Genomic DNA, 25,739 nt, shown 5'->3' on the forward strand with positions numbered 1-25,739 from the left:
GCAAGAGAGACAGTAAATGCAAATCCAACAACACTGGGGCAGGGGCGTCCCAGCCAAATGTGAGGCCCGGTTCAAAACAATAAATGGAGGCATAGCATCTATTGTTAAAATCTAAAAAAGATAATAATATATTACAAAGTCAATGTACAAAAGATTAACTAAATAAAAATATGGATTATGCATGGAATTTAATTATATCAGGCAATGATCTCTCTCTGGCGTCTTAATCTGGGTCCGGCCGTCTAGGATTGCTACTAGGTCTCGACTCTTGAGCGACGAACAACACCAAGGGCAAGGAACAAGTCTAAGGGACGAAGCCACAAACTCACGAATGGTTACAAACTTATGTGAAGAAGAATTACCGGCCATAGACTTTTCTAGCTCACAATTATGGACTCAATGTGCTTTCTCTCGAAGGGAATAGCATACCACATTTATTGGATCTATGTGACTAATTTACTAATTAAAATAAACCTAAAATTATTATATATACTTAGAACATTTAGTAAAATTTGGGGTCCATGAATTTTAGGAGCCCAGTTCGGTCGCACAGCCCGCACGGGCTCCGGGACGCCCCTGATTGGGGATGGGAGCATATGCCCTCCAACGCATATTTATCTTTTCAACTTCACATGGCGATAGATGCACGTATTACATGAAGGAAATCAACATTTGCACACCACATATACTATATATCAAATTCATTCATATTATTCATTCATGACATCTGTGCTCAACACGACAACACAGTGTAACAAAGGAGAGCAGTAGCACAACTCCAAGACCATCGACTATAACTATTAGAACACGCGATAAACATGTATACAAACACCAAAGGTCAATTATAGCATCATACATACCACGCACTTCCATCATAACCTTCCAAGAACAAGAACACAAGGTTACTCACCCTCTCCCTGTCCTACCATCACCGACCGTACCGTCATCAAGAGACACCCGGCCCGGCCCCCAGATAGATGAGAACAATTGCCAAAGGATACAAGTTGCCCTACCTTAGTAGAGAGGTAAATAAAACTCGCCGCCGCTGTCGTCCTCGACGGCGATCGAAGCCATGGCCATCCATCACTCCTCATCAACAAGGTGAGCAGCAGCAGGCAGCTCCATGGCGACGATGAGCCCACGCCGCCCTACAGCTAGGCGCCGCGCCGTCCCGTCGAGGTGCGCGCAGCTTCCCATTGCCAAGACCAAGACACGCGCTGCGCTCCAGAATAAGACGATGACCAGACCATGCATATGATGACGACATAATAATAAGCTGGTAGATAGATAGTAGATCATTGCGTGCGTGCGTCCGTGCTTACATGTATGGTGTCATGGAGCAACTAGCTAGTCTGCCGTGCCGGCTGCCGGCCCCCTGCCGCCCTGGGCATACGTACGTGGGCTTAAGAGGGGGGAGAAGAGGGAGCTCCCATTGGGCGCTTTTATGTGGAACCATTGCTGCCTCTTTGAGGATTCGAGGGGGCTTTAATTTCCTTCCCAAAGCCAAATTAAAGCCACCCTTTGCCAATGCCACCTAAAATAAAATCCGTCGCCCCGGATTTTGCACCGAACCCCATCGCCTTCGCGTGACCCACGATCTGGTCCCAACTCCCAAGAGGCACAGCTCAAAGGACGGAGCTTTTCGCCTGCTGCTTTGGCGCCCCTGATCTCAGTGAAGCAGCTTTGCAATTCCTGGAGAAACGAAGGTGCGGGCGCGCAATAATCTCTGCCGGTGCCTGCGCAACGTGGGAAGGGGTATCTTCCGGCGGATATGCGGCGAGCATTAGCGCTTTCTCGGGGTGATGCTGATGCCACCAACTCAACTGCAACTTTGGCGTGGCTTTCTCGTTCGTTCGGTCTTTAGTTTTGCTGCCTGCGCGCGTGGTGCACTTTACCCCGGGGCGTCCACATGCATGAGCATGACATATGAGGCCGGCCGTGGCGGCATCTTGGGGATATCCGACGCGAGGTGCCCTCTCCGGGTCCCGGGGTCCGGCAGCGCGAGTGAGTGCATGCGCGAGTGTTCCTCGCTCGATCGCCTGGGTGTCCTGGCCTGCCTGGCTGCCTGCCTGCCTTTTCGGTGATGCGTGCACGTTTGTTAGGGAGGAGCACAGGCGAGCAGTAGCGGCGGCTTTGGCTGGCCGGCTAGTTCTCGTGTTGTCATGGCTGTCATCATCATCAGGCTCTGCAGTGCTCGACGATCGGCTCTTTTGTTTGCCAGAGTGACAAATGTATGCTCAAAATCCAAATCAGATCTCGCTGAGAGATGATGCGTTGCATGGTGGAGGGAGTGGTATGAGCTAGTCTGATGAGGCTCTTGAGCTATATGGATTTATTGGTTTGGTTTGGAATTATTCGTGAGGGAGACTGTTGGATGGATGGATTGAGCCGTCAGTGTCCTCGCCTGCTTTATGTACCAAGCATTTGCTCGACAAACTAAAGAGAAATGATGAGCTTCGGCAACTTGTGCAGTTCAGTTTTCGACATGTGCCTCGCTCTCCATTAAGGCGCTGAGGTTGGGTTGGTAATTAAACCCGACCGGAGCACAGTAGTTCTGCAGCATGCATGTAGTGATTTTGTAGAGTGAGATCAGATCATCAGATGGAAACTAAACACAGTTCGCTTGCCTATTTACAAAATATACTGCCACTGTACTGTATGTTTGTATACGTCACATGCATGACATGTATCAGGCTACTAGTATGAGTAAAATTATCCATCAGATCGACTGAGGTTTGTCCCTCCTGATCCTTAAAAGAAAATACAAGAAGTACTATCATACATACAGGAGAGATGGAAAGGTCAAATACGATAACATGATTCCACTGATACACTAATATCCGTAACGATTTGAATATGAATAAGCCTCTGCCAAACCAAGCTCGTAAAAAGCACCAGTGGTCTAGTGGTAGAATAGTACCCTGCCACGGTACAGACCCGGGTTCGATTCCCGGCTGGTGCAACGTTTTTGTTTCAACTTTTTTATTGAAACAACATTAGAGCAAACAATGCACGCTCTTTTTGTATACTTGTGTCATGTTTTTTTCTTCTTCTTGGGCATAGTTATGACCCAAACTCGGCATATGCTGCCAATGCGGAAGTGGTTCACTAGAATACAACATGTTGCCCTAAATACAACCGGTTACCGGTCAGATGCTTCCACCTTCCAGAAAGGAAAACTCGGTGTAACTCCTGAACTATTGAATAGCCGCTGCTCGTGGAAGGCTAAAACTATGGACTCATCAGCGTGCTACGCGGCTCTCAATGCCCTAGAGGCAACAACGTCGCTTGGCTCAGAGGCGAGTAGGAATGAAGGCAGGCAGCTTGTTCGCAAATTCGCAAAGAGGTTTAATTTTTTTGGATGACAGGTGAATATCCCACCGTATTGATTGAAGGCATATATTCGACATGTTACATGGTTATGTTAAAGAAAATTCAATAAATAATCGTCGAAACGTGAGCTTTACAGGTGTACTGAAGATCTATTGACATGACATAATAAATTTGCTGTACTATTCCTATTTGCAAGGGGAGTACAACATATACACAAGCCTGCACAGCTAGAACACTGTACATATACAAGTAAATTTACATGATTGATCGGCTTCAGTCAGCTTTATTATTGCTCTACTTGCGCATCATTTGGACTTCCTTCTGTCTGTTCTTGAAATTCAGATGGTGTCTTGCTATTAGAATCGCCACTCTGGGAATTGCGTGACAAATCTGCTCGGTCATATCGTGAAACCAATGACTTCAGCATGTTAGATCTCTTAATCAGAATGCCCAGTGCAGATGATGCTGCCGCTCGAACGATTGCGTCTGGCGATTGGCTCATTCTACCAACTAACGTAGCAAACACCTGACACAGAAGAATGTTAATCAATTCATTGAGAACTACGACTAAATAAACCACCAGAGTCTAGTCTAGTATTAATACCTGGGAGAAATAAGGAGCGATGAATCGCTGATCATCCAAAAAGGATAGCATGCAACTCACCAAACAAACCGCGTTTGCTCTTATGACTGGCCAAGGTGCATCAAATGCCTAAAACGCAAAAACAAGAGTCGGCTTAAATTAGCAGTCTCAATTGTAACTTAAAATTAAGTTGAGCAAACTAAGAGTAGATTTTTGGGTTTGCTTTAGTAGTCTCATTGTACAACTCAAAACTTGAGCAACCTAAGAGTAGGCCGTTTTCCAAGTAAGAAGATATAGGCACCCAAATTTGAGTCGAAGAAGACTCACACCTCAATAATGGAAGTGTACACCAACACCTCACACCAGCTGATCTAGGCTCGGTTCCCAACTTCCAAATGTATGTACGACTAATAAGAAAACTTTACCTGGATAGCAGATTCTAGGTAGCTGTCAACTCTGCCATGAGACAACTGACAAAGTTGTCTTGTTAAGTCCCTAATGAAGTCCTCATAATCGGAACTGACGGCAAAAACATACTGGAAATGTCACTTTTAAATAAAACATCAAATTACAGAACAAGAAGGTAGGAAAGCTCAAAACAAACCGGCGATCAGAAGCAAAATACTGCTTGCTGAGGAGCAAAGACAAGCCCTCTACTTCCATCAATGGTGCAAGGAGCTGGAATGTGTTCTGTTTTTGACAAACCAACAAAGAGTAACATATGCAAGTTCAAACAAAAGTGTGGTAAGGGGAATGTTGTAGACCATAGTGTATATACCCGACAGGCTAGACGAACACTTAGGTCATCATCATGAAGATGAAGGATCAAACGGGGAAGGGTGGCATGTATCTGTGTTGGGGGTAATAAAGTTAATACCTGGAGTGGCATAAAAAAAAACAACAGTAGAGGGCACATAATCGCACATCAAATTGTAAATTCTACCTTGTAGTTTCCAAAAGTTAATAAATTAAAGAAAATCACAAGTATGGATGGCAGAACATTATGACATATTGTAACTGCCTTGACACTTCATGTACCAGCAGGGGCGGAGCCAGAACTTAACCAAGAGGGGTGCTAAGTACACTGGCTTTATACATGATTAAAACATTTGATTCCATATATAAATATAGTTGCATTGATCTACAAAAAATAACATATCATTGAACATTTTATGCTCTATAGGGCCGGTGCTGCAGCCCTGGCAGCACCTGCCCTGTCTCCGCTCACCTGCTCAATAAAAGCAGTGCGCTGCAAACCAACACCATATGCACTTAAAGCACCATAAGCTGCAAATGCATTGGACCTCATTTTCGTATTCATTGAGACCTGTGGAACAACAATTGCAGAATAGGTTAAGTCATAAGCTGTCAATTTCAAAGCATAAAATTGCATAAATATACCACCTGAGTGCTTTTCCCTAAAAACTAAAACACATGATCAATTTTTTTTAAAAAAATAATCTAGAAAGAACAAAGAAGGGTCCAAAAGAAACATCAGTGGAATGTGATTTCGTCATGCAACATGTAAGATGATAAATTTCCATGGACCATAGAGAACTACAACAATCATCTTGCATTACCAAAACCTTATTTAAGAAATACTAGTGTCTTAAAAATCACGGAATATAAAAAATTGAGTGTTCTTTGAACAGAGATCAACCCAAAAATTTATGAAGGACTCCATTATAGGCTACTACAGGAAAACAGACAAAAAATATAAGGAGTGCTTTGGTCTCGATGATATTGGCAACTAATACAACAGAAGCGCAATTTGCTACATGGCTCATTGCTATTATGTGCAAACCTTATGGTTCTTCCATATTAATATGGATTGTAATTCCACACCATCTCACAGATCCATCAACACACGTACAGAATTGGAGGAAGTGCATGGATTATTCTGTATGAGTGTTGATGGATCTGTGAGTTGATAGCATGCATATTGGCCTGCATCATGGCATTAGAACTAGGGATGAAAACGGTATGGAAATTTTCCGACCGTATTCGAGACCAAATTTGTTTAGAGGGGTTCAGATCTGTCCGTATCCGAGTCCAAATATTCAACACCCGATACCGTATCCGTATCCGAATACTTAAATCATATATTTATGATGTCGATATCCAATCGTATCTTATCCGACATGATTGACATTATCCGAATTCGACCAGAAATATGAAAACAAATATGATATCGATGATATCCGTCCATATCCGATCCGTTTTCATCCCTAATTAGAACAGCAAAACCAAAAAGCTTGTTCCAGATAGTTACCTGAAGATTCCGCAGCCTTACTAAGAGATTTATTAAGATGGGACCAACAGCATCTTGTTCTGACAAATTAAGAACCTGAAACCGGTGTGTGATTTTCAATTATTCTGTTAATACTGATAAAAAATGGAATTACATTAAATAAGAACTCACAGTTAACAAGCATTGGACAGCAGTCAATTGAACAGACTCATTGGGGTCTTCAAGTAGCGCTAATATTACTCCTAACACTTGCTGGATGTATTTAAGCATGTGTCTCTCAGGAATCTGAAAGAGATCAAGGATGATTAAGCACATATGGATCTCATGATTTCACTCAGCGATTAGATTGGGTCAGTGTTCAATCCATAAAGCCATACGATTCATCAGGGGGAAAAGCAGGATCTGATAGGTAGACAAAATAACATTACCTTCAACTCTATGTTAGTCAAACAATATAATCAAACCTATATTACTGAAATAACAAAACCAGATGTAATGAAAAGAACAGGTATTCATGCTGTGCTTAGAATGATGACCTGCACAAGTCCACGCAAACAGAGACTCCTAACAGTTGGTGAATCATCAGAAACATGTTGACACAATTCCTCAACCATTTGTTCAAGCAATGTAGGTTCTTTTTCACTGCACAAGTAAGCAGCGAAGGTTATTAGTAAGTTTATTAGTGGTGTAGGGAATAGAAGTGAGCCATGCTTGCTTTGCATCCCATGCAAAACTGAGCACTGATTCTGATTATGAAACTAGAATCTAAGCATACCAGAGGCGCAGAGAGCATCTCCAGATACGATTAGGTTAGAGAAAGAAGCATAAATTAAAGGTAGGGAGTTATTCAATTACATGTGGTGGATAAATTCTGATAGTGCAGCAGCAGCAGCCTCCCTTTCAGCCCTCTGATTTCTGTTGAGAGCTTTACACAAGATAACACAAGTTGGCAGAACCTATGGTAACATCATATATAATTATTTTGCATCGACAATTTCACCAAAATTATATAAGGATACTCTAGAATCAAGAACATACATCTTTTGGTCGTTTTACTGAGGAACTGCATGCGATTTCCTGAACAACATCGATCCATTTCTCCTTCTCAGTTTGTTCCCCATCTCGAGCTAATATCTATTGATGGTAGATACCTTTTACATAGTCAGAATCACTTCACATATTTGGCAAGAAATACAAGTTAAGAAAAGCACCTTTCCCATTTCTACATCGCCAACACATTCGCAAAATGACTGAAATGCAATTAACAATGATCTGCATAATATCCCCCCCAAAAAATACAGTCCTTCAGTTAACAAACAGCCTTGATATGTTGAGTTACAAAAGCTATAAGTCTAATTATCACCGTAGAAGTTCATTTCGGCCCAATTCAGCAAGACCATGAAGACTTCCAAGCTTCAGTATAAGGCCCGAAAGAACTGAAGGGTAACTTTGCTCAACTGCTTGTTTCCCGATCTTCCCACCGCCTCTGTAAAGTTCGAATGTTTTTAAGTATGTAAAATCAGCAGAAGAAAAGGTGTCTACCATTGTCAACATCAACAGTGAGCCATCAAATGGTGACCAATATATACCTCATAAATGCATTGAGAGCAAACATAGTTGCCTGTAGAATACAGTCATCAGCTGATGACTCAGAGGTACTCTCCCCCTTCTCAGAACTGTTTATTATGACAGGTTCTTTGTGAAGTATAGATAAAGTGTATTCCAGGAATAGAAGTGCAAGCTCCTTGTGCTGGGAAAATGACTGAAATGGAGGCCGAACAATCAAACAAGCAGTAAGAAGTGTATCTCCTGGGTTTATAAAGCCAAATTCTGCTAAGTCTTCAGGTGACAATAATTCTAAAATATTTAAGAGGAAGGGAAATGTAATTCAACATGCATTGCCATACAGGTGTAAGTATAGACAGTGTAGTAAATCATGAAGAAAACCATGCTGATCCTGGTCTTACAAATAATTGCAGGAAGAGTTAAAATTTCTTTTTCGAAAAAGGAACAATTACAATTGCATAACTGTAAACTATGGTCGTTTAAACATAAGAAAGAAAATTTTCATTCTTGGTACATGAGAGTTCTAAAATTTTGAATAATATGTTCTCAATCTTTTTACTTAATATAAAATGCTCAATAATTCAAGTAATAAAGGATACAGTGTGCATGAATGCATCTCAGACAGGATTATACAACTACTTCCATGAATATATATCCTGTTGCACAGCTCAATAAATATACATGAACACCATATAATGCATAACTGAATGCAATAAAGACAATATAGCAAAGCATAACTATAGTATTGATACGTAACTGAATCAGTTCCTAATGCAATTCTTGCATAATACAGGTGTTCAGCTTCCGCCCAGCACTTACATAAAAAACATCCTGTATGGCCCAACCTCCACGAATCCTTGGTATGTCTTTTGTACAGATATCTCTTCCAGCCACAGATAGAACCTCATCAAAGACCACAATGTGATTGGTGTTTTCTGCTAGGGATGATATCTGTCTTAAATTAAGGTGAAAGCTGCTTGAAGGCATAATCATAGTCCGCAATATTGATAATTTGGTATTGGAAAATTTAACCAAACACATGATAGATAAAACTAACAATGGATACAGCATTCAGAACCTCTTGGCGTGAGTGCTTGTCGGTAAGAGAAACAGCAGATGAGAGCAAAGATTGAGTTGTCCTACAGCATCAACAATAGGATCATAAAGTTAATAGATTCTTGCAATGAAGAAAAGGATACATTATGCACTATGCTGAAACTTAGGTTGACACCTACCTGAAAAAAGGTTGTAACTTATATCACACATTCACATCACAAAAACAGTATGTCTACGCTGGTAAATGACACAGTGCCATGCACTTTTTTAAAATGAACATAATTTTCCTCTTTGGTGTCATTCTTTTGGATGGTAATCGGTATATCTTTGAGATTTGTAAGGGCCCTCTAGAAATTGTCTCCTGCAGCCCCACTCTGGTAAATGTGAGGCCATGGCACCCTAAAGCGATGGTGGTCTGTGCCTCCCTCTACATCCTCAACTTAGACATAGGGGTAACTAGAATTTCCCAGATAGAGATCTTATTTTTCACACACATATGTGTTTCTAGTGTCATGTAGCATAATAATTTTTAAAATCTTAATGCACTAATTTCATCCTTTATAAACTAACCTCGAGACATCAGCTTCACGTAGCTCCTTGCCTCTTCTGATAATAAACATGATAATAGCTTGAATGGAAGCATCTGCTGACTGCTTTACCTTGTCACATGTTGCCAACGTACAAGAGTGTAGCAAGATGACCAGCTATCCAAGTATACAGATGTTAATACGACCATACCATTGTACAACTTCCATTTAAGTTTAATTGAATTGGTTACCTCATCCTTTGACAATAGAATACACAATGAGGAGACAACCCTCTGAAATAGTTCAGTTTGATCAACAGATGCCTCCTGAGGACAATACAAACATAACCTCGATAAGTTGCTCGACTAAGTGGATCGAACAGATAGTAAACTAAGACATCATACTCACTCTTCTGACAATAGAGACTAACTCCTCAAGGGAGGACAAAGCACTATATGAGGATTCCAGATCAATATCATTAGAATATGCCTTCTGCTTTGGAAGTGACAATGAAATGTTGAAGAAAAGTGCAATGATCTAGAAGGAAAAAAGAGAGCATATGATCAAAATAATTTGGTGAAATCAGTTACAACATAAGATGAAAACATTAAACAATTCTTCTCTTCTGCAAACCATAGCTATTTTATAGCAGAATCATACAGCATATGTGGAAATAGAAAATTGCACATTAGGTAAAAGGGCAGAAACATGCTGTGACAAACAAAATAATGCAAAGCAGTCCTTTTTGCACAAACCTGAATTGCAACTTTCATAACTTCTGTGTCTGTATCAGCACAACGAGGAAGGTATGCCATTGTCCTCTCTCCCAAGCTTAATGAATCTCGACTAGGCAACACAAATGCAGCTGTGATAAAACAATAGCCATCTTATACAGGGATGATACCTACACTTACTAAGCAGTTTAAGAAAATCATTAAACATACATGGCAAACTTGACAAGCTCCTAGTCCCTCCTTGATCGATTTGCTTATTCATTATGAAAGCTGGATAGGAGCCCAATGCACCAAATCCACCAGAACAAAGATTGCGAAACTTTATTAGCACCTCCTGTACAGCAACGCATCCTCTTCTTCTTTGGTGTTCCAAAGATGACGATACATATGGATCAAGCTGCCTAAGAATATGCAGCAACTGCTCTGCTCGACTTCGACCATCTTCACCACTGACAAAGGGAATATAAGGTAGGCGATGAGCATTGCAGAATACAAATGAGAGGTACTAGAATGTACTCTCTCTCCCTCCTAAAATATAATGGATTTTTGGTTGTCCTAAGTCAAACCATTCTAAGTTTAACCAAATATGTAGAAAAGAACAATAATGTTTACAATATCAAATGAGCTTCATTAACACAATCATATGTATTTTCATAATTTACCTCTTTGATGTGGTAGATTTTAATACTCTTTTCTACAAACTTGATCAAACTTACAATGATTTGACTTAGGACAGCTGAAAATACATTAAATTACAGGGTGGAAGGAGCACTAGGCTAAAACAAAGACGATCAAGCTGCCCAAGATACCAGGAACTAATATGTTGCCTATTATGTGTACTTAGGATCACTTCCTTGTATTTATCTTGTTCACCTCATGTTATTTCAACACTAAATTAGAAATAATACAATTGAACTACAAATTCACAACATTACCTTGTAAGCAGGATGGCACCTAACAGAATAATGAGGTTTGTTATGAGACTCTCAACAATGCTTGAGGGCTCTGTTGGCAATGCAAAAAAACCTAATGTTGCCTGAAAGTGGAACATCAACCAAGTAAAAACAATATAAAGATTCTTAAAGTAGTAGACAAACTATTAGCAAAGTTTTGTGGTGTTGCAACGTAGCCATGCAGACCTTCATGACACGGTTTCTTGTTTCCATTGGCAATCTTGGTTCTAGCGAGACCAAAGTAGTACAGGCACTTAAAGCAAGACTCTGCATATGTAAGAATGATTTAGAAAAGAGTAAAAAAAATGTTATAAAACTTGAATTGAATAAGTAGCTACACCATTATATAGTGAGCAGAAGTGAAATAAATATAAAGAAATACTGTAGATGTAAGCTAATTTAAAAGTGAAGCTTCAACTAAACAAAAAGTTTATTCTACATCTGGAAACAAAAACAAGGGTCAAAACTTGAGCATATACCTGCGTGTGCAAAAGCTCAGTGTTGAAATCATTGAGATCATTACTTTGATCCCTACCCATTAGAGTTAAAACGTACTCCAGTAACTGGTCTCTTCGTTTCAGTGGGAATGAGATCCCCATTTCAGCAGCACTAATAACAGCTCGACCTAAACACCAAAACTGATCACATATGATAGTGCAGAAAGTACATAACTGTGAAGTAAAAATTGTAAATGCATAAACTTTGCTGTTGCTATATGAAAATCAATGCCACTCTGATTAAACCAAGATCACACATAATAACTTGGTTATGATATATGGCTCCATGATATTCAGAATTAAATAAAGATAGCATAAAAGAGCAAGTACTGCCTACATCTAAATAAGAAGACAATAGTCACATGGGGGGGGGGGGGGGGGTATCTAGAGCAAAATCAACTCAAAACTCCTACGTGTTATACTGTTGTGAAATTGTATCAGGGTCCCACACCCTTGAGGGTCAGGACCAGCTTGGTTTTATGAACCCATATATAGATATATATCGCCTAGCACTCTACATGTGAAACGGTAAGTGCATTTTGTATGTTCTCATAAAAAAAATTAAGCATTTGCTCATTGGAACTTCATGACCTCATCTCAACATGATAAAATTGCTAAATATGCATAAGACCCTGAACCCAAAGGAGTACTGAACTAAAAGGTGTGTGAAAATTAATATTACTAATATGCAATATAAGTATGGATCTTTTGCGTCTACGTGGACCTCATGTCATGGGCATAAAGAGAGGCGCCGTAGGGCGCAAGTGTCCTAGTTGGGCCTTAAGCCCATTAGTGTTAATTAGTGTCTCTCTTAGTTATTTGTCTATAGGAATAGTACCATATTGTCTAGGCACAAGAGGTGTTAGTCCTATGTACCTTTTATATTCAGCCCATGGGGCACAATGGAAAGCAATTGTCTAGGCACAAGAGGTGTTAGTCCTATGTACCTTTTATATTCAGCCCATGGGGCACAATGAATATAAAAGGTACATAGGACTAACACCTCTTGTGCCTAGACAATATGGTACTATTCCTATAGACAAATAACTAAGAGAGACACTAATTAACACTAATGGGCTTAAGGCCCAACTAGGACACTTGCGCCCTACGGCGCCTCTCTTTATGCCCATGACACCTCAATACTCATGTTATAGAGGATGCATTCCTATGTTTGCTGCTCCACGTACCTATTTAATTCCAAATGGTGCAGCAGAAATATCAGTGCTTAATGGGGTGGATATACCAATATATGCAATGTGCACATGTGCCCATAGAGGCAGATTTGCCAGGGACCTCCCCTAATATTCTCATGTGACAAAAATATATTATGAAAGCAACTGACGTATAAATTTGGAAGTGTACAAAGTTCAACAACAGGAATTGGAGGATATGCAATCTTCCGAGGGAAAAAAAAGAGAGATAATAAATTAATGCACAAACATTGTTCTCTGTATATTAACTATCAATCAAAGGTATAAAAAATCATATTCCATACAAATCTATCAAATACAAACTGTCAATTAAATGCCGTGTGAGTGATATAAGTGATAGAGAACAGCAAATGATCAAATAATGTACCAAACCATTTACAATGGAAACATCTATACTCGTTCTTCTTTTTTCTAGAATGCACAGGAGATTTGTGTCAAGGAAGGGTCCAATACTCTCTTAGTACTAGTTTGTCTTGATAAGCTTTAAGTTAATTCTCAACTCAATCATAAATCACCAGAATCAAATGTTTTGCTTAATCTTTTTTTCTCAAACTACACAGGAGAACTGTGTGTCATTTCATTAAGAAGAGAGAATACAAAAGAAAAAGGTGAAGTGCCTTTTCAAGACCAAAAACACACACAAAAGCGCACCACACAAAACTTAAAACAGTCACCAGCAGCCTCTCAGTTAAATAAGAGGTATAATGGCCAAGGCAAGTGACCTCAGGAGCAACTCTTGGAGCCCTGAAGCACCAGCAGAACACCACAGGCTTACACTTCTTTCCATAATATTCTTGCATGATGTATTCATGTAGTGAAACAAAACAAAAATCATGCAGGAGTACGTGGGAATTATTAATATCTCAATGAAATCCCAGGGATATTTGACAAGGCTTCTTTCTAACCAATATTCCCTCCATTCTTCAATATTTCATGTTGATTATTAGTTCAATTTTGAACTAACCGATGTCAAATATCAAAGAATAGATGATGTATTTCTCAAAAAATTGAGATGAACAGTCAAACAGTTTTGAAAGAATAGATACCATACCAACTATCAATAGACGTGCATAAAAAAGATAAGTATAGATAACTAAAATACAGAATGAAGACACAATGGTGTGAATGGGTGTGTCTTGTTTGTATGGTTCCTTTCTCGTTATTTCTTCTTAATATAATGATGCACAGTTCCCTTGTGTGTTCGAGAAAAAAAAATACAGAATGAAGACTACCAAGCCCACTGTAATAACTGAATAGTAAAAGATTGCTCATGAAAAAACAAGAACAGCAAAGGTATGTGTCTATACTCTCAAAAGTAAATCCATGGCCAAGAAGCATATAGTGAAACTAAGATATGATTTGTGCATATTATGAAGGGAATCACCTAAAAGATCGATTGCAGTAATCACAGCTTGCTTTGCAGTAGGATGCTGAACATGAAGAAACCTTCCAAGCATATTAGTCCCCTGAATTCAAGAGAATCATATTCATCAAGCTAAAATGTAGTAACCATTTCTGAAGATTCCATTGACCAGATACGAAGACACTGAGGTGACTTAATTCAAGTGTTCAAAAATACAACAGTGTAAAATGTGGTCAACATAAATACAATGTAAAATAAATAAACTGCCTGCAATGTAATAGATGTGGCAGATGAGAAGGCCAGATTAGGGGATGGCATTTTGGGTTAAAATTGAAATAATGGTGACAGATTGGTTTGAATTGGATATCATACCACAAGTGCATTAATTCTGGCTTCAATAACAGTTGATGGAGCATATCTTGCGGCATAACCATACATCAACGCCAATGCTGCATATGTGTCATCAACATCTTCCACTTTTGGACCGAATGAGAAAAATGAGAGAAACCTGCAGAATTGGATGTCATAAATTCATTAATACTGAAACAACAGGATATGACCTACATAAATGAATTACACCAGCTAAATGGTAGTTTCTTGATACAAGATGGGATATGGAATGAAGTATTACAAAATGTGCCAAACCAAGCCTAGGTAACTGAAAAGAAGGGAAACAAATTGGTACATTAAGTTAAGAACAAAGTACAGGATTCCATTTCAGCACAAAGTTGGCCACAGGAGTGTATGTGAAGCAACACAGCCTAGTTTTGGTTTAGGTTATATTGCTGCTAGACAGGACTGGCACCGAGATGAGCAACAGATGTCTCCTGCCAAAAGATCATGTAAGTACCTTTGGAGAGCGTTTTGCCCTGCATTATCTAGTATGTTCTTCAGTTTCTCTAACACTGTATCCAAATGAGAAGCAGCAACCTGCAACGGAGACTTTAGTGCTGAAAGGGGTTCAAAATAAGACCAAATAAAAGGCTTCAATGATGGCAACCTTACCAGCCCGATGCCTTGAGCAAGTCCCAGGCGATTAATAGGAATGGACATACTTGAGTGTCTACACATCCAATCAATCTTCTCGCTGACATAAATCCTATCATCAACCTTCTGAAGAAGCATTCCTAAGCATCTGCAAACAAAAAGGTAAAACAAAGCCAGTATGTGGAGTCATTTTCATGTAGCTTCCATAATCCATAACAAGTCACTAATATCATCAAGGAAGGGTAGCATAAACCTATCGCTTATTGTCTTTGCTCTGCAGCATTTAACAAAAATAACTACAGCAAAGGGTAAAATCTATAACTGGCGATCAGACAAATCATTGAACTTGTGTCATGTGAAGCATTAAACATGTTTTTGCAGCATGATCCACTTGTCATGGCAGATTTTGACAGATCTAGCACAACAATTGATGGACAAATGTACAGAGTCTAATGTGAAATGACAATGCCAACTTATAGTATCCTTGCTCACTTTGCTCACTCTGTCACTCTGATATAGAAATACTCCCAAATATCTGACAGAAGACCAGCCTTTCCTAGTTTGTTTGGTTGTTGGTATCTTAGCTTTCTCTAGCCATGTTGGTGCGCTTGTGTAAGCAGGTAACACCAGCATCTCAAAAACAGTTTATTGTTTATATATATAAGCAGGGTTGAACCTTTGTCCAAAAGAAACTGATAGAATAAAGAAGACCTCTTAATCAAGCTACTGAGCTCCAAATATATAAGGGCACAAACTTCTTATAGGATTATTTAAAGAGTAATAACTTAGCTGTTGCTCAAGAGAAACAGAAAGAACTGATGTCGCAACAAAATGAATGGCATGCAGCACATGTTCAGAAAATATTTTGTATGCAATGAAACCAAAAGCATAGTTTCCATCTAGTAACCTATGTTTCATGATACGCAATAAAAGTCGCTGATACGGGGATACGAAATTTCTCAAAAAACCAAGGATATGCCATTACATATCGTCGTATCCCTCCATATCAGATACAGGTTCAGCAACCTTCCTGACATATCAGTGTGTCATGCAGTATGGACAAAATGCCCAAGAACAGCACAAATTTAATTACCTGTGCAGCAAAGCAGCATGTCCATCAGATATAGAATACAGATCATACTGTCGTGCAAATGCATCACCCAAAGAAATGACCCACTCAGTATCATTCACAACATCCAAAGATTCTGCCAAAAACTGAAAGACGACACAAGATTAGTTCTCAGCGAAACAGCACATCATCTGAATACTTGATCCAAGAAAATACAGAGAAAAATGTTCTTAATATATACTTATAGAGATTCTTCATACTTTAAAGCCTGATAAGGAACTAGCAAATTGAAGTATCAAACACAAACAAAAGGCCTACAGTGTACAAGGAACCATCACAGGCCTGGGCTGCAGCCCCTATTCGCATAAGAGACTGGATGCAGCAATAAGGAAATACATTCTTCTAAACATGCACCACCCACAGGCTCCTTGAATAACAAATACTACACAATAACCCAGAGAAAAAATGAACACAGTAAGCCATCATTTTTTTCCTTGTATTTTTATTTCGCTCAGCTTCTTAACACAATTTGACTAGAGCATATATCAATACAAAGTATCATGGTTGTAACTGCTAATATGATAGTTGTAGGCTCTCTTGTTACAACATGAATACAATACTGAACAGCTTAACCCATTTCAAAAAAAAAACAAAAAAACAAAAAAAAAACCAACAGGGATAAGATACTTACGCTTATTATCATGTCGTCCCATTTTTCCTGGTATGTGCTATCTTGCTTTAGGTCTTCAGGATCACTGACGTAAGCTTTCATCTTAGGGACCTAATACTTGCCGAAAGATGCATTTTGTAAGGTACTTTAACAGTATGATGAGTTGATGACCACAAATGAACTCTTTATTTTTCAGGTAAATTGTCACAAGAATCATGTAATAGGGTGCATTATACAAACAACTCAAGCACAGGGCAAGTATCAAATGAATTACCAGACACGGATAGGATTTGCATGTTGCACTAGATCAACTTTATTTTGAGGATTAATAATTAAAAAGCAAAAGAAACAAAACTTGAAAACATGTACTATTCATATTCAAACAATACTGGATATGTTTAGTTCTATACCTCATCTTGCCAAAATAAAGAAAGGTTTCTGGGGAAAAGTGGACCCAAGTAGCACAGAACCTACACAGGCATAAAGGTAAAGTGAATATCAATGGCAAATATAAACATCTTAAAGTTGTTTCTTTTAATCAGCAATCTTCATGAACCCAAAGAGTATAAACAAGACAAGATTGATTTAATTAGCCTTTAATCAGCAATTACTGGAATTACTTAAATTGAGGATAAGAGAAGGTTACAAATACAATCAGTTGTAGCAACAGTGCAGTTGCAATGACAACATTGACAAGCAAGCATGCAACAATGCCCAAGTATCCGATAGTGGAGATGTAAGAGTAAGCAAACAGTATTAGACTCCCATCAAAAGGACAAATAACAGCAGGCAAACCTATCACTTAGGGCTCGGAGGCTATTCTAGCGCTTTCACAATATAACCTTTTTCCTAATAAAATAATGCCTCGTCTTCCACACATAAGAAATCCAACATAACCAAAATCATTGATAATTCCCACCTGAAGACAGAACTCAGCAATGATACAGATAAGAGATAACATGTTCACACGTCTAGATAGATAGATATATGCAGAATTGATGACGTACAATACAAAGTCACATATAATAAGGACAAAAAAAGGTCATGCTCATGTTAGAGTAATTCATGGATCTGGAAGGCTATCTGATTGCTATGGTAAGATAGGATTAGTTTTCATCTCTATCTCTATGACTGCTTGAGATCTACGAGGCTCAATATATAGAGTACATCATGGCTTGGATCTCAAGCAGTCTTAGAGATAGAGATGGAAACAAATGCTATCCTACCATAGCAATCGGAACCTCTGGATCCATGCCTAACAGCCCAAAACAGTTGTCAAGACTGCCCATTGAAATCTTATTTAAAACATTTATTTTAAATCAGTAAGAAGACAAACCGTTAGGATCTGGGTGGCCAGTTGACCCCTAGCAAGTGGATTATGCAGAAGCACAACCAAACGAGCAAACAAATCCTGCATGATCCGTGTTATCATGAGAAATAACTAGCCAACTAATGAAAAGATTTAGTAGATAAAAGACATCTGAGATCAAGTAAGCTACCTCGGGATTGGGTGTTTCGTTGGAGGCATTAAATTCAGTATATAGTGGGTTTGTATGTGACAATTTATGCCTACACAATTCAGTTATGCATTTGCAGACCTGCAGATACCTCCATGTTAATGATATCCACAGAACATGAAGTGATAGATATGTAGTATTTATTCACTGGAAACATGATGCCCTGCAGAGTATTTGCAAGAGTACCATGTACCAAAATGCTCACCGTAGCTACTGCACCAGTATACTTCCTTGGGATTATCAACTTCAAGATGAATGGCCACAGAACAAGCTGAAAAATAGGAAAATTAAAGTGGATTGCGTATTTAGCTATGATGAAAGTGACTTACAGAAATTATTTGTACACAAACTGATGTTCTGATTCAATGAGCATAATGCAAAGAGCTTTTACCTCCATTTCAGGAACGGTGATTGCTAGTAAAAGAAGGCCCTTTTCACACACAGATCTTAGTTCTGATAAGCCAGCAAGACTTACTTTCATCTGATAAATGGAAGTATAATTAGAATAAACATCATACTAAAGCAGTCGCCCTTAAGAAGTAAATCACACATAATCAGAAATTAAGTACAACCTCAAATCTTTTGTCCTGGAAGTACTCGTTTCTAAGAGTGCCGAGGTCATTTAGATCTTCATCAGTTATAGCACTATGCCGCACCAGGAACTCAACTGCCAACTCAGCAGGATGTCCACTTAAATAGCAGTGTGAAGCCATAACAACAATTAGCTGCACACAATTTATAACTAATATAAAAAAAGGAAAAATTGGATGCATAAAGACCAGAAATCAGTATTATCTATACTATTGCATGTATCAAGCATTAAGAAAGAATTTGGCCGTAATAAGAATTGTGTGACGCAACTCTGATTCATGCAAGTTAAAATGACTATCTCCACCAAAAGTTTAGGTGGAATGCATTACCTCAGCTAGCGCCATGCGAATGCCCAAGCTCTGTTGCTCTAAAAGTGATTTCATGATTTCAACCAGTGGTGCTTGTTTAGTGTGCCATGATTCCAACAATCTATAAAAAAATAGATCATAGAAGTGGTAACAAACAGTTTTACAAGCAGACACAGAACGAGACAGAGAGAAATAGAGAACCTGGGCAATAGGTGTTTTATTGTGCTAAGCGCTCCAACAATAGATGCTTCATCTTTTGATTTGCATTTCTGTATAGCAATAGACAGTCACTAATTACAAACCTACATAAACTATCTTGTGCAAACTTGGAATTTTCATGACGTGTGCAAAAATGACTTACACTCAAAAGGAACATGCAAAGATCCTCGGGATATGCTAAACCAATTACCAAAAAGCAATGCTGGAGCTCATTGTATGTCTACAAGCAGATAAATCTAAGACATGAGTATCTTTATAAACAGCAGTATACATATATTACAATGCAATGGAAGTTTACAGAAAAATTGTACAGAAACATTGCTTAAAAATAGACAGTAATAACTAATAAGGTCTCACAGAAATACTGGAGAAACAGTCTCTTCATCATTTCCACTAAAAGGGTGTTACAATTTTTTGATTTTTTGAGCCCTTGAATTGCCATTTCTATTTGTCACATCAAAATGTGGCATTATTGGGTTGAACCAATAAAAAGTATCTAGTTAGTTGATATAACAATGAAACGAGAAACGCCACGAATGAGACAGCCACCTTCAGTCCCTTTGAAACATAATGCTCATCTTTGTTGTTATTGGCAGATACTAATGGAAGAAGCGTAACTAAGGTAACAGTAAGCTCCTGCAAAACAAGAAACAACAGACTGAGTGATCAAAGATCATGCTTGACATATATTTAGAACTTTATATAGTATCTTCAATTCTTCATGCTTGATATTTCATGAAGGAATACGATGCAAGAGTTAGAAACATATGGTAGTGACAGGACAGGGCATAAACATTTAATAAAGGCAACATTTGTTGAGGGGTGGGGAGATCGCTAGTGTGTGATCTGATCCCATGGTCAATGTTCATAATCCGAAATCTAAAACCAAAAATAGAACTAGTTTCTAGCAATGAAAATATGCAACCTCTGCTCATTGTGACCCAGCTAATGTGAACATATCATGTTTAAACTGAATGTTCAAACTTTTAACCACGTGTATCATATGAACAGTGCCAGTGAATTTTTAAACTGAATGTTTAGACTTTTAACCATGTGTATCATATGAACAGTGCCAGTGAAGTTCTGTAGCATGCCTCTACAACAGCAGTGCCACACAGCTTTAGCTTCTCATAGTTTCAATAAGTGAAAAAGCGAAAAGGTAAAATAGTATATATTCAAAATGTGAAGAAACATGTCTTAAATCTTAAGCATGTTCTTCATTTACCTCAAAATCAAGTAAAGGGGGGCCACTTTGAGACAACAACGATGCATTAAGAAGGTTGTGAAGACTGTGGGACGCAACAAAAGCAACTTCTTGATCTTTCTTACATCTAGATGAGAAGAAGAAATTAATATCTGAGGGGAAACTATAAAACATATTCAATAAATATACAAAATAGATCACATACAGATCCAGCATTGTTGGTATAATCCTTGGCAGTGCTGATTTCAACTGTGACCTAGTGACCAGGCCAACCATTTCACCCAAAGCCTCCACAGAGGATGACCTCACCTGGTAATAAAAATACTAAGCATACAATCAGCAGTATCTAGCAGTTGATATTATCAAGCAGCATAATGTTATCATATGAAAGAAATGAATATTCTACAAGAACAGTGCACTAAACCACTAACATTCAACGTTCCAACAAACTATAGCAATTTTAGAACAGCCTGAAGTGTACGGTATATATATTTTCTCCACTTCTCTACTTCTAACACTCCTATCAGTTGAGACATTATATTGTTCTAAGGTGTGTGAAAAAAACAAGTCAAAGCCAAAACTAAGACCCACCTTTAGATCACGTGAACCTGTCCATACTTTTATAAGTAATTCAAATACTGAATTCATGAAGGACCTGTCATTAAAATATTAGATAAATGCCATGCCAACTTCCATTACCTCCAAAAACAAGTTTTGACAAACTGAAAGCTTACATAACATCGTTATCAAAAGGAAGCTCGGAGGGGGCATCTCCTAGGTACTGCCATGCAGCCTGGCACCAACACTTGAATGCTGCAAAATGGAAGAGAAAAAATTGTAATAATTGATGAAAAAGAATGTTTTCTAAATGTTTTGAAGTTTTCAGAAACACCAGAGGAATCACTGATGATTTCGGGAAATTCCATAGCAATACCATTCGCAAAAACAGGCCGTTGGCCATCTCGTACACTTCCTAGGATAGGTAAAACACGCAAAAGCACGTCCTTTAACCGTGGGGTGAACTGCAAAGCTTCAAAGAAACAAACACATGTTGCAAATTCAGTAGTCCAATTCAATCAGATGGAAATGAAATTATAAATGTGATTAACCTTCAGCAGACGCAAAATCTGCAAGTATCTGTAACATGGCTGGCAGAGCAGAAGTTGGTCCAGAGAAGTGAAGAAATATTTCCTCCATCATCTAAAAACCGGTAGGGTGACAGATTGAAATCAGTGAAATGCTGAACTACTACTCTACTAATAAAGAGTAACTACCACACAAGAACAACCGAACAATGGAGAAACAGATCAAGCTGGCAATTCCTCAAAGTCAGTTAAAGGTGTACCGGAGTTCTATTTTCCATGAAACAGGGAATATATGATCAATGCATGAGGAACACTTGCACATTTCTATTGAGAACGTAATCAATTTGTGGTGTTCATCCAAGACAGGAATCGACTCTTCTTACTTAGCAGAAAGACATCTCGCTTTATAGAACTTAGTGCAGACTTCAAAAGAGCTTTGAAGTATACATTTAAAACCCTAACTTTAACCAGAGAATTATCAGAAGATGATCCTGAAGCAACATGGATTGTGGCTACTAGAAAGTCTTTTAAGTTATAGATTAGTCCATAGGCAACTAGAAAATCTTGGAACTAGAGCTTCTTGTTGAATTCATGTTATACAAAAATGTTCGATTGTTGTATAATGCAAACTACACAACCAAAATCAGGCTGCATCTATTACAGAACCCCTCAATGAAACATCTTCCATAAAAATCAAAAGGATGGTTCCTGCTAGATTATGCATTGATGTTGAAAAGTGCAAATTGTGTATGTGCTGGATCAAAACTACAAATGGTATGCTCTTCATAACAAAAAATATACAACAAACACCTTCAGTTTCCTTTTACATTGCTTCTTATCCAGTCAAGATGGCATCTGTTAAAATACTTGCAGCTCCTCTAGAAATCAATCTAACCATGTGATGATACGACACTCCTAAAGTACCTTGCACTTCCCAAGGCTCTATGTCATCATCAATAGATATGGACTACTTGATCTTTTTTCCAACAAGTAATGCAATTTGACCATTTTATAATCCACATCTGTCAGCAACAACTTTTCCACTACTTAGTAACAAAACCTCTTTAGTTGGTATTGAGCATATTACCACTGTGACATGTGATCTTAAGTAAACATGCATCATATTAAATGGTATTAAATCATTAAATTATCTAATAGCCATCTCCACGAACAAAAGGGATAACGTTGAGAAAAGGCATACCAAGTCTGGATCATGTGAACCTATAGCAACCAGAAGACAAGCAGCTGCTCTTTGCCAATCAACATTGAATTCCTGTTCGCCAAAGAACAACAATTTAGAGTTGAAACAAAGATAGGCAGATGAAACAAGAAAATAACATAAGTATAAACAAAGACAAAATAATGCATCATTGACATTAATGTTCGCCTAGGATAGCCCACACTATCAGTACGCAGCATTCTCTAATGCTCATAACCATTATAAGAGCAATTTTTGTATGCCTCTCAATATCGTATTGCAAACCTGAAATCCATTTTACAAATTAACTATTCTAAAACCAACATGTGATAACCAGCACTTTAAAAGTAACTCCTTACGATTCAGGAATCACCTTGATTGAAAAAAAAATAGTAATTACTACTATTAAAGGTCTCTTTAGCCTAGTTTTAACTTTAGGCTATTTGGCTAATAAGTTCAGAAAACTACTCAATCTGGTTATTTCTGGGATTATTGGTTAAATTTGCACTTTGAGCATGATACAGAGAGAAACTAAATAAAGTATTAGATAAAGTACTGCACTGCATGCTATGATTAAATCTTGAAGGTTCAACCTAATTCGGATAGTTGTAGAGTTTGACATTTCAAATTATATGTCCTCGACAGAGTTGAAGTATCTAACAGCCAAGCAAACTATAATGCACAAATCTCCTTGCTTATGAGAAGATAGGGAAATGTTTTAACTTCACATCAGTCCGTTCTTATATTTGTATCATATTGTTATAGCAGCTACTATAAGTTTCGTTTTCTAATTCATCAGCCTAATGTTAATATACAGAAAAATCATAGCAGGTTATCATAAATCTAGCTTGCCTTTCTTTTTCTTCCATATCTATGTGGATGATATTCCTTCCCTTCAAAAATATAAGGTGAGCATGTACTTCTAACAATTAGGCTAACCATATATGGGTTTAGTGACACAAAAGTGGTACCATTACATTTGTATTTCAATGTACATTTGTATGCTCATGATTTCGAGTTGTAAAATTGTTATATATAAGGGGGATTCGTGATTGAAATTACATTTATATGCTAGTAACTGGATGTGATAAGCTTAGAAATTCTCATAATGTTGTGCGTAGTTGTGCAAATTGGTACCAGAATGAAAGCATTAGTCTGGGCCTGCATACATCCCTTAGTTTCCAGCTCAAAGATCATCATCCAGCATTGAGCTCAAAAACACAAGGAGAGTGGAGACTGGAGAGATATTGACAGTATCAGATACCTTGGAGGTAACAATCTCAGCAGTTGCAATCTTCGCAATTTTCCCAAGGAACTCGCGGTCAGCATCAGAGTGATCGAGAGCCCTGACTGCAGAAGCCATGACGAGAAAAACCCCAGCCATGTTGCCAAACCGCTGCATTCCACAAACCAAAAAATAATTCAAGCACAGACAATCCAAAAAAAACGAACAAGCATTTTTCATCTCAGAGGCTCATGAACGCACCCGACGTCCGCCCCGGGAGACGGTGGCGCAGCAGTCGAGGACGAGCATCGGGTTCCTGCACCCAACAAGCAACGAATTTCACGGAGCCGCTTCACACGGAAGTGAAATATACTCAACAGGAAGGATGATGGAAGGGAGCGAGCGCATGGAAGAATGGTCCCTTACAGTGGCGCGATGTCGCAGAGCGCATCGAGCGCGGCGTCACGGGCGACCGGGGAGTCGTCGGCGAGCGAGGCGACGAGCACCTGCACGGCCTCTGGAGCGAAGAGAGGGAACCAGTGAGGAAAAGAGACTGGGGAGCGAGCGGAGGGGAGTGAGAGGCGATGAGACGTCACCTAGGGCGGCGGCCGACGCCGCGGCGGACGAGGAGGCCATCGTGACGGCCGCCGCAGGAGATCCGCGGCGACAGCAGAGAGAGAGAGAGAGAGAGAGAGAGAGAGAGGGAGGCGGGGGGATCCGACGGACAGCTCAGAACGGCGCGAGGCCGAGGCCGAGACCGAGAAGGCGTGACACGATGTGAGGAGGTGGTGGGGTCATGGGGGCGGCGGCGCTGTGCTGGCGGGTCCGCGCAGCAGGAAGATGATGACGAGGAGAAAAGGAAGGACGCGTGGAGAAAGGAATGTCTGGTTAAACAAACCGTCGGGTTCGTTCGGGTCTTCTGCTCGCCTTCTGGGCTGGGCTTTGATAAGCTGGCTCACCTCGGTTATCCGTCCGGCTATATCCAATTTATGGATTACTACTCGGTTTCTTAGGCCTTGTTTAGTTTGGGAAATTTTTTGGATTTCGCTACTGTAGCACTTTCGTTTGTTTGTGGCAAATATTATTCAATCATAGACTAACTAGGATTAAAAGATTCGTCTCGCGATTTACAGGTAAACTGCGTAATTAGTTTTTATTTTCGTCTATATTTAATGCTTCATGCATGTGCCGCAAGATTCGATGTGACGGGGAATCTTGAAAAATTTTGGAAACTAAACAAGGCCATAGTTGAATTTAGCTGTTCCTCTAAAAAAAAGAGTCCCTCCATCACAAATTATAAGTCATTCTATGAATCTTGAAGAATCAAAGTATCTTAAATTTAACCAAATTTATATGATAACATAATAACATTTATGATATCATTTAAAAATCATTAGATTCTTCATTAGTTATATTTTTATAGTAATATCTATTTAATGTCATAAATCTATCTAATTTTTTCATAATGTTGATCTAACTTAAGATGCTTTGATTTTCTAAGATTCTTAAAATGACTTATAAATTGGAATGGAGGGAGTAGTTGAATTTAGCTATTGGAAACCTAAGGCTTTGTTTAGTTCGCAAAAATTTTC

At 38.9% G+C, this 25,739-nt stretch overlaps 1 protein-coding gene, 1 long non-coding RNA gene and 1 other non-coding gene across 3 annotated transcripts; 1 reads left to right on the top strand and 2 right to left on the bottom strand.

The window, feature by feature from the left end:
- LOC110435140 lies at window positions 687-1,668 on the bottom strand. Its single transcript, XR_002452823.1, has 2 exons — window positions 1,323-1,668; window positions 687-1,217 (listed from the first exon to the last, which is right to left on the bottom strand). It is a non-coding gene; the product is annotated as an uncharacterized LOC110435140 (long non-coding RNA).
- On the top strand, window positions 2,892-2,962 carry TRNAG-GCC. The gene has a single exon. It is a non-coding gene; the product is annotated as a tRNA-Gly (tRNA).
- On the bottom strand, window positions 3,390-24,946 carry LOC8080557 (protein SHOOT GRAVITROPISM 6). The gene is made up of 51 exons (XM_021466032.1): window positions 24,744-24,946; window positions 24,574-24,664; window positions 24,409-24,463; window positions 24,187-24,318; window positions 22,926-22,997; window positions 21,749-21,839; window positions 21,574-21,669; window positions 21,374-21,452; window positions 21,231-21,294; window positions 20,845-20,948; window positions 20,661-20,766; window positions 19,985-20,071; window positions 19,578-19,655; window positions 19,418-19,485; window positions 19,238-19,337; window positions 18,890-19,042; window positions 18,709-18,798; window positions 18,523-18,588; window positions 18,300-18,398; window positions 18,137-18,211; window positions 17,211-17,270; window positions 16,822-16,911; window positions 16,155-16,276; window positions 15,080-15,209; window positions 14,925-15,004; window positions 14,447-14,582; window positions 14,096-14,177; window positions 11,483-11,628; window positions 11,190-11,270; window positions 10,986-11,086; window positions 10,261-10,499; window positions 10,072-10,181; window positions 9,725-9,853; window positions 9,568-9,642; window positions 9,360-9,493; window positions 8,800-8,872; window positions 8,553-8,684; window positions 7,757-7,929; window positions 7,531-7,653; window positions 7,379-7,439; window positions 7,206-7,301; window positions 7,023-7,123; window positions 6,704-6,809; window positions 6,339-6,452; window positions 6,189-6,263; window positions 5,145-5,243; window positions 4,695-4,766; window positions 4,521-4,606; window positions 4,342-4,435; window positions 3,938-4,045; window positions 3,390-3,859 (listed from the first exon to the last, which is right to left on the bottom strand). Exons 1-51 carry the CDS (start codon window positions 24,781-24,783, stop codon window positions 3,620-3,622), a joined length of 5,214 nt encoding a protein of 1,737 aa, XP_021321707.1. The 5' UTR covers window positions 24,784-24,946; the 3' UTR covers window positions 3,390-3,619.

The sequence above is a fragment of the Sorghum bicolor genome, chromosome 1, assembly GCF_000003195.3.
Source record: "Sorghum bicolor cultivar BTx623 chromosome 1, Sorghum_bicolor_NCBIv3, whole genome shotgun sequence".
Classification (NCBI taxonomy): domain Eukaryota; kingdom Viridiplantae; phylum Streptophyta; class Magnoliopsida; order Poales; family Poaceae; genus Sorghum; species Sorghum bicolor.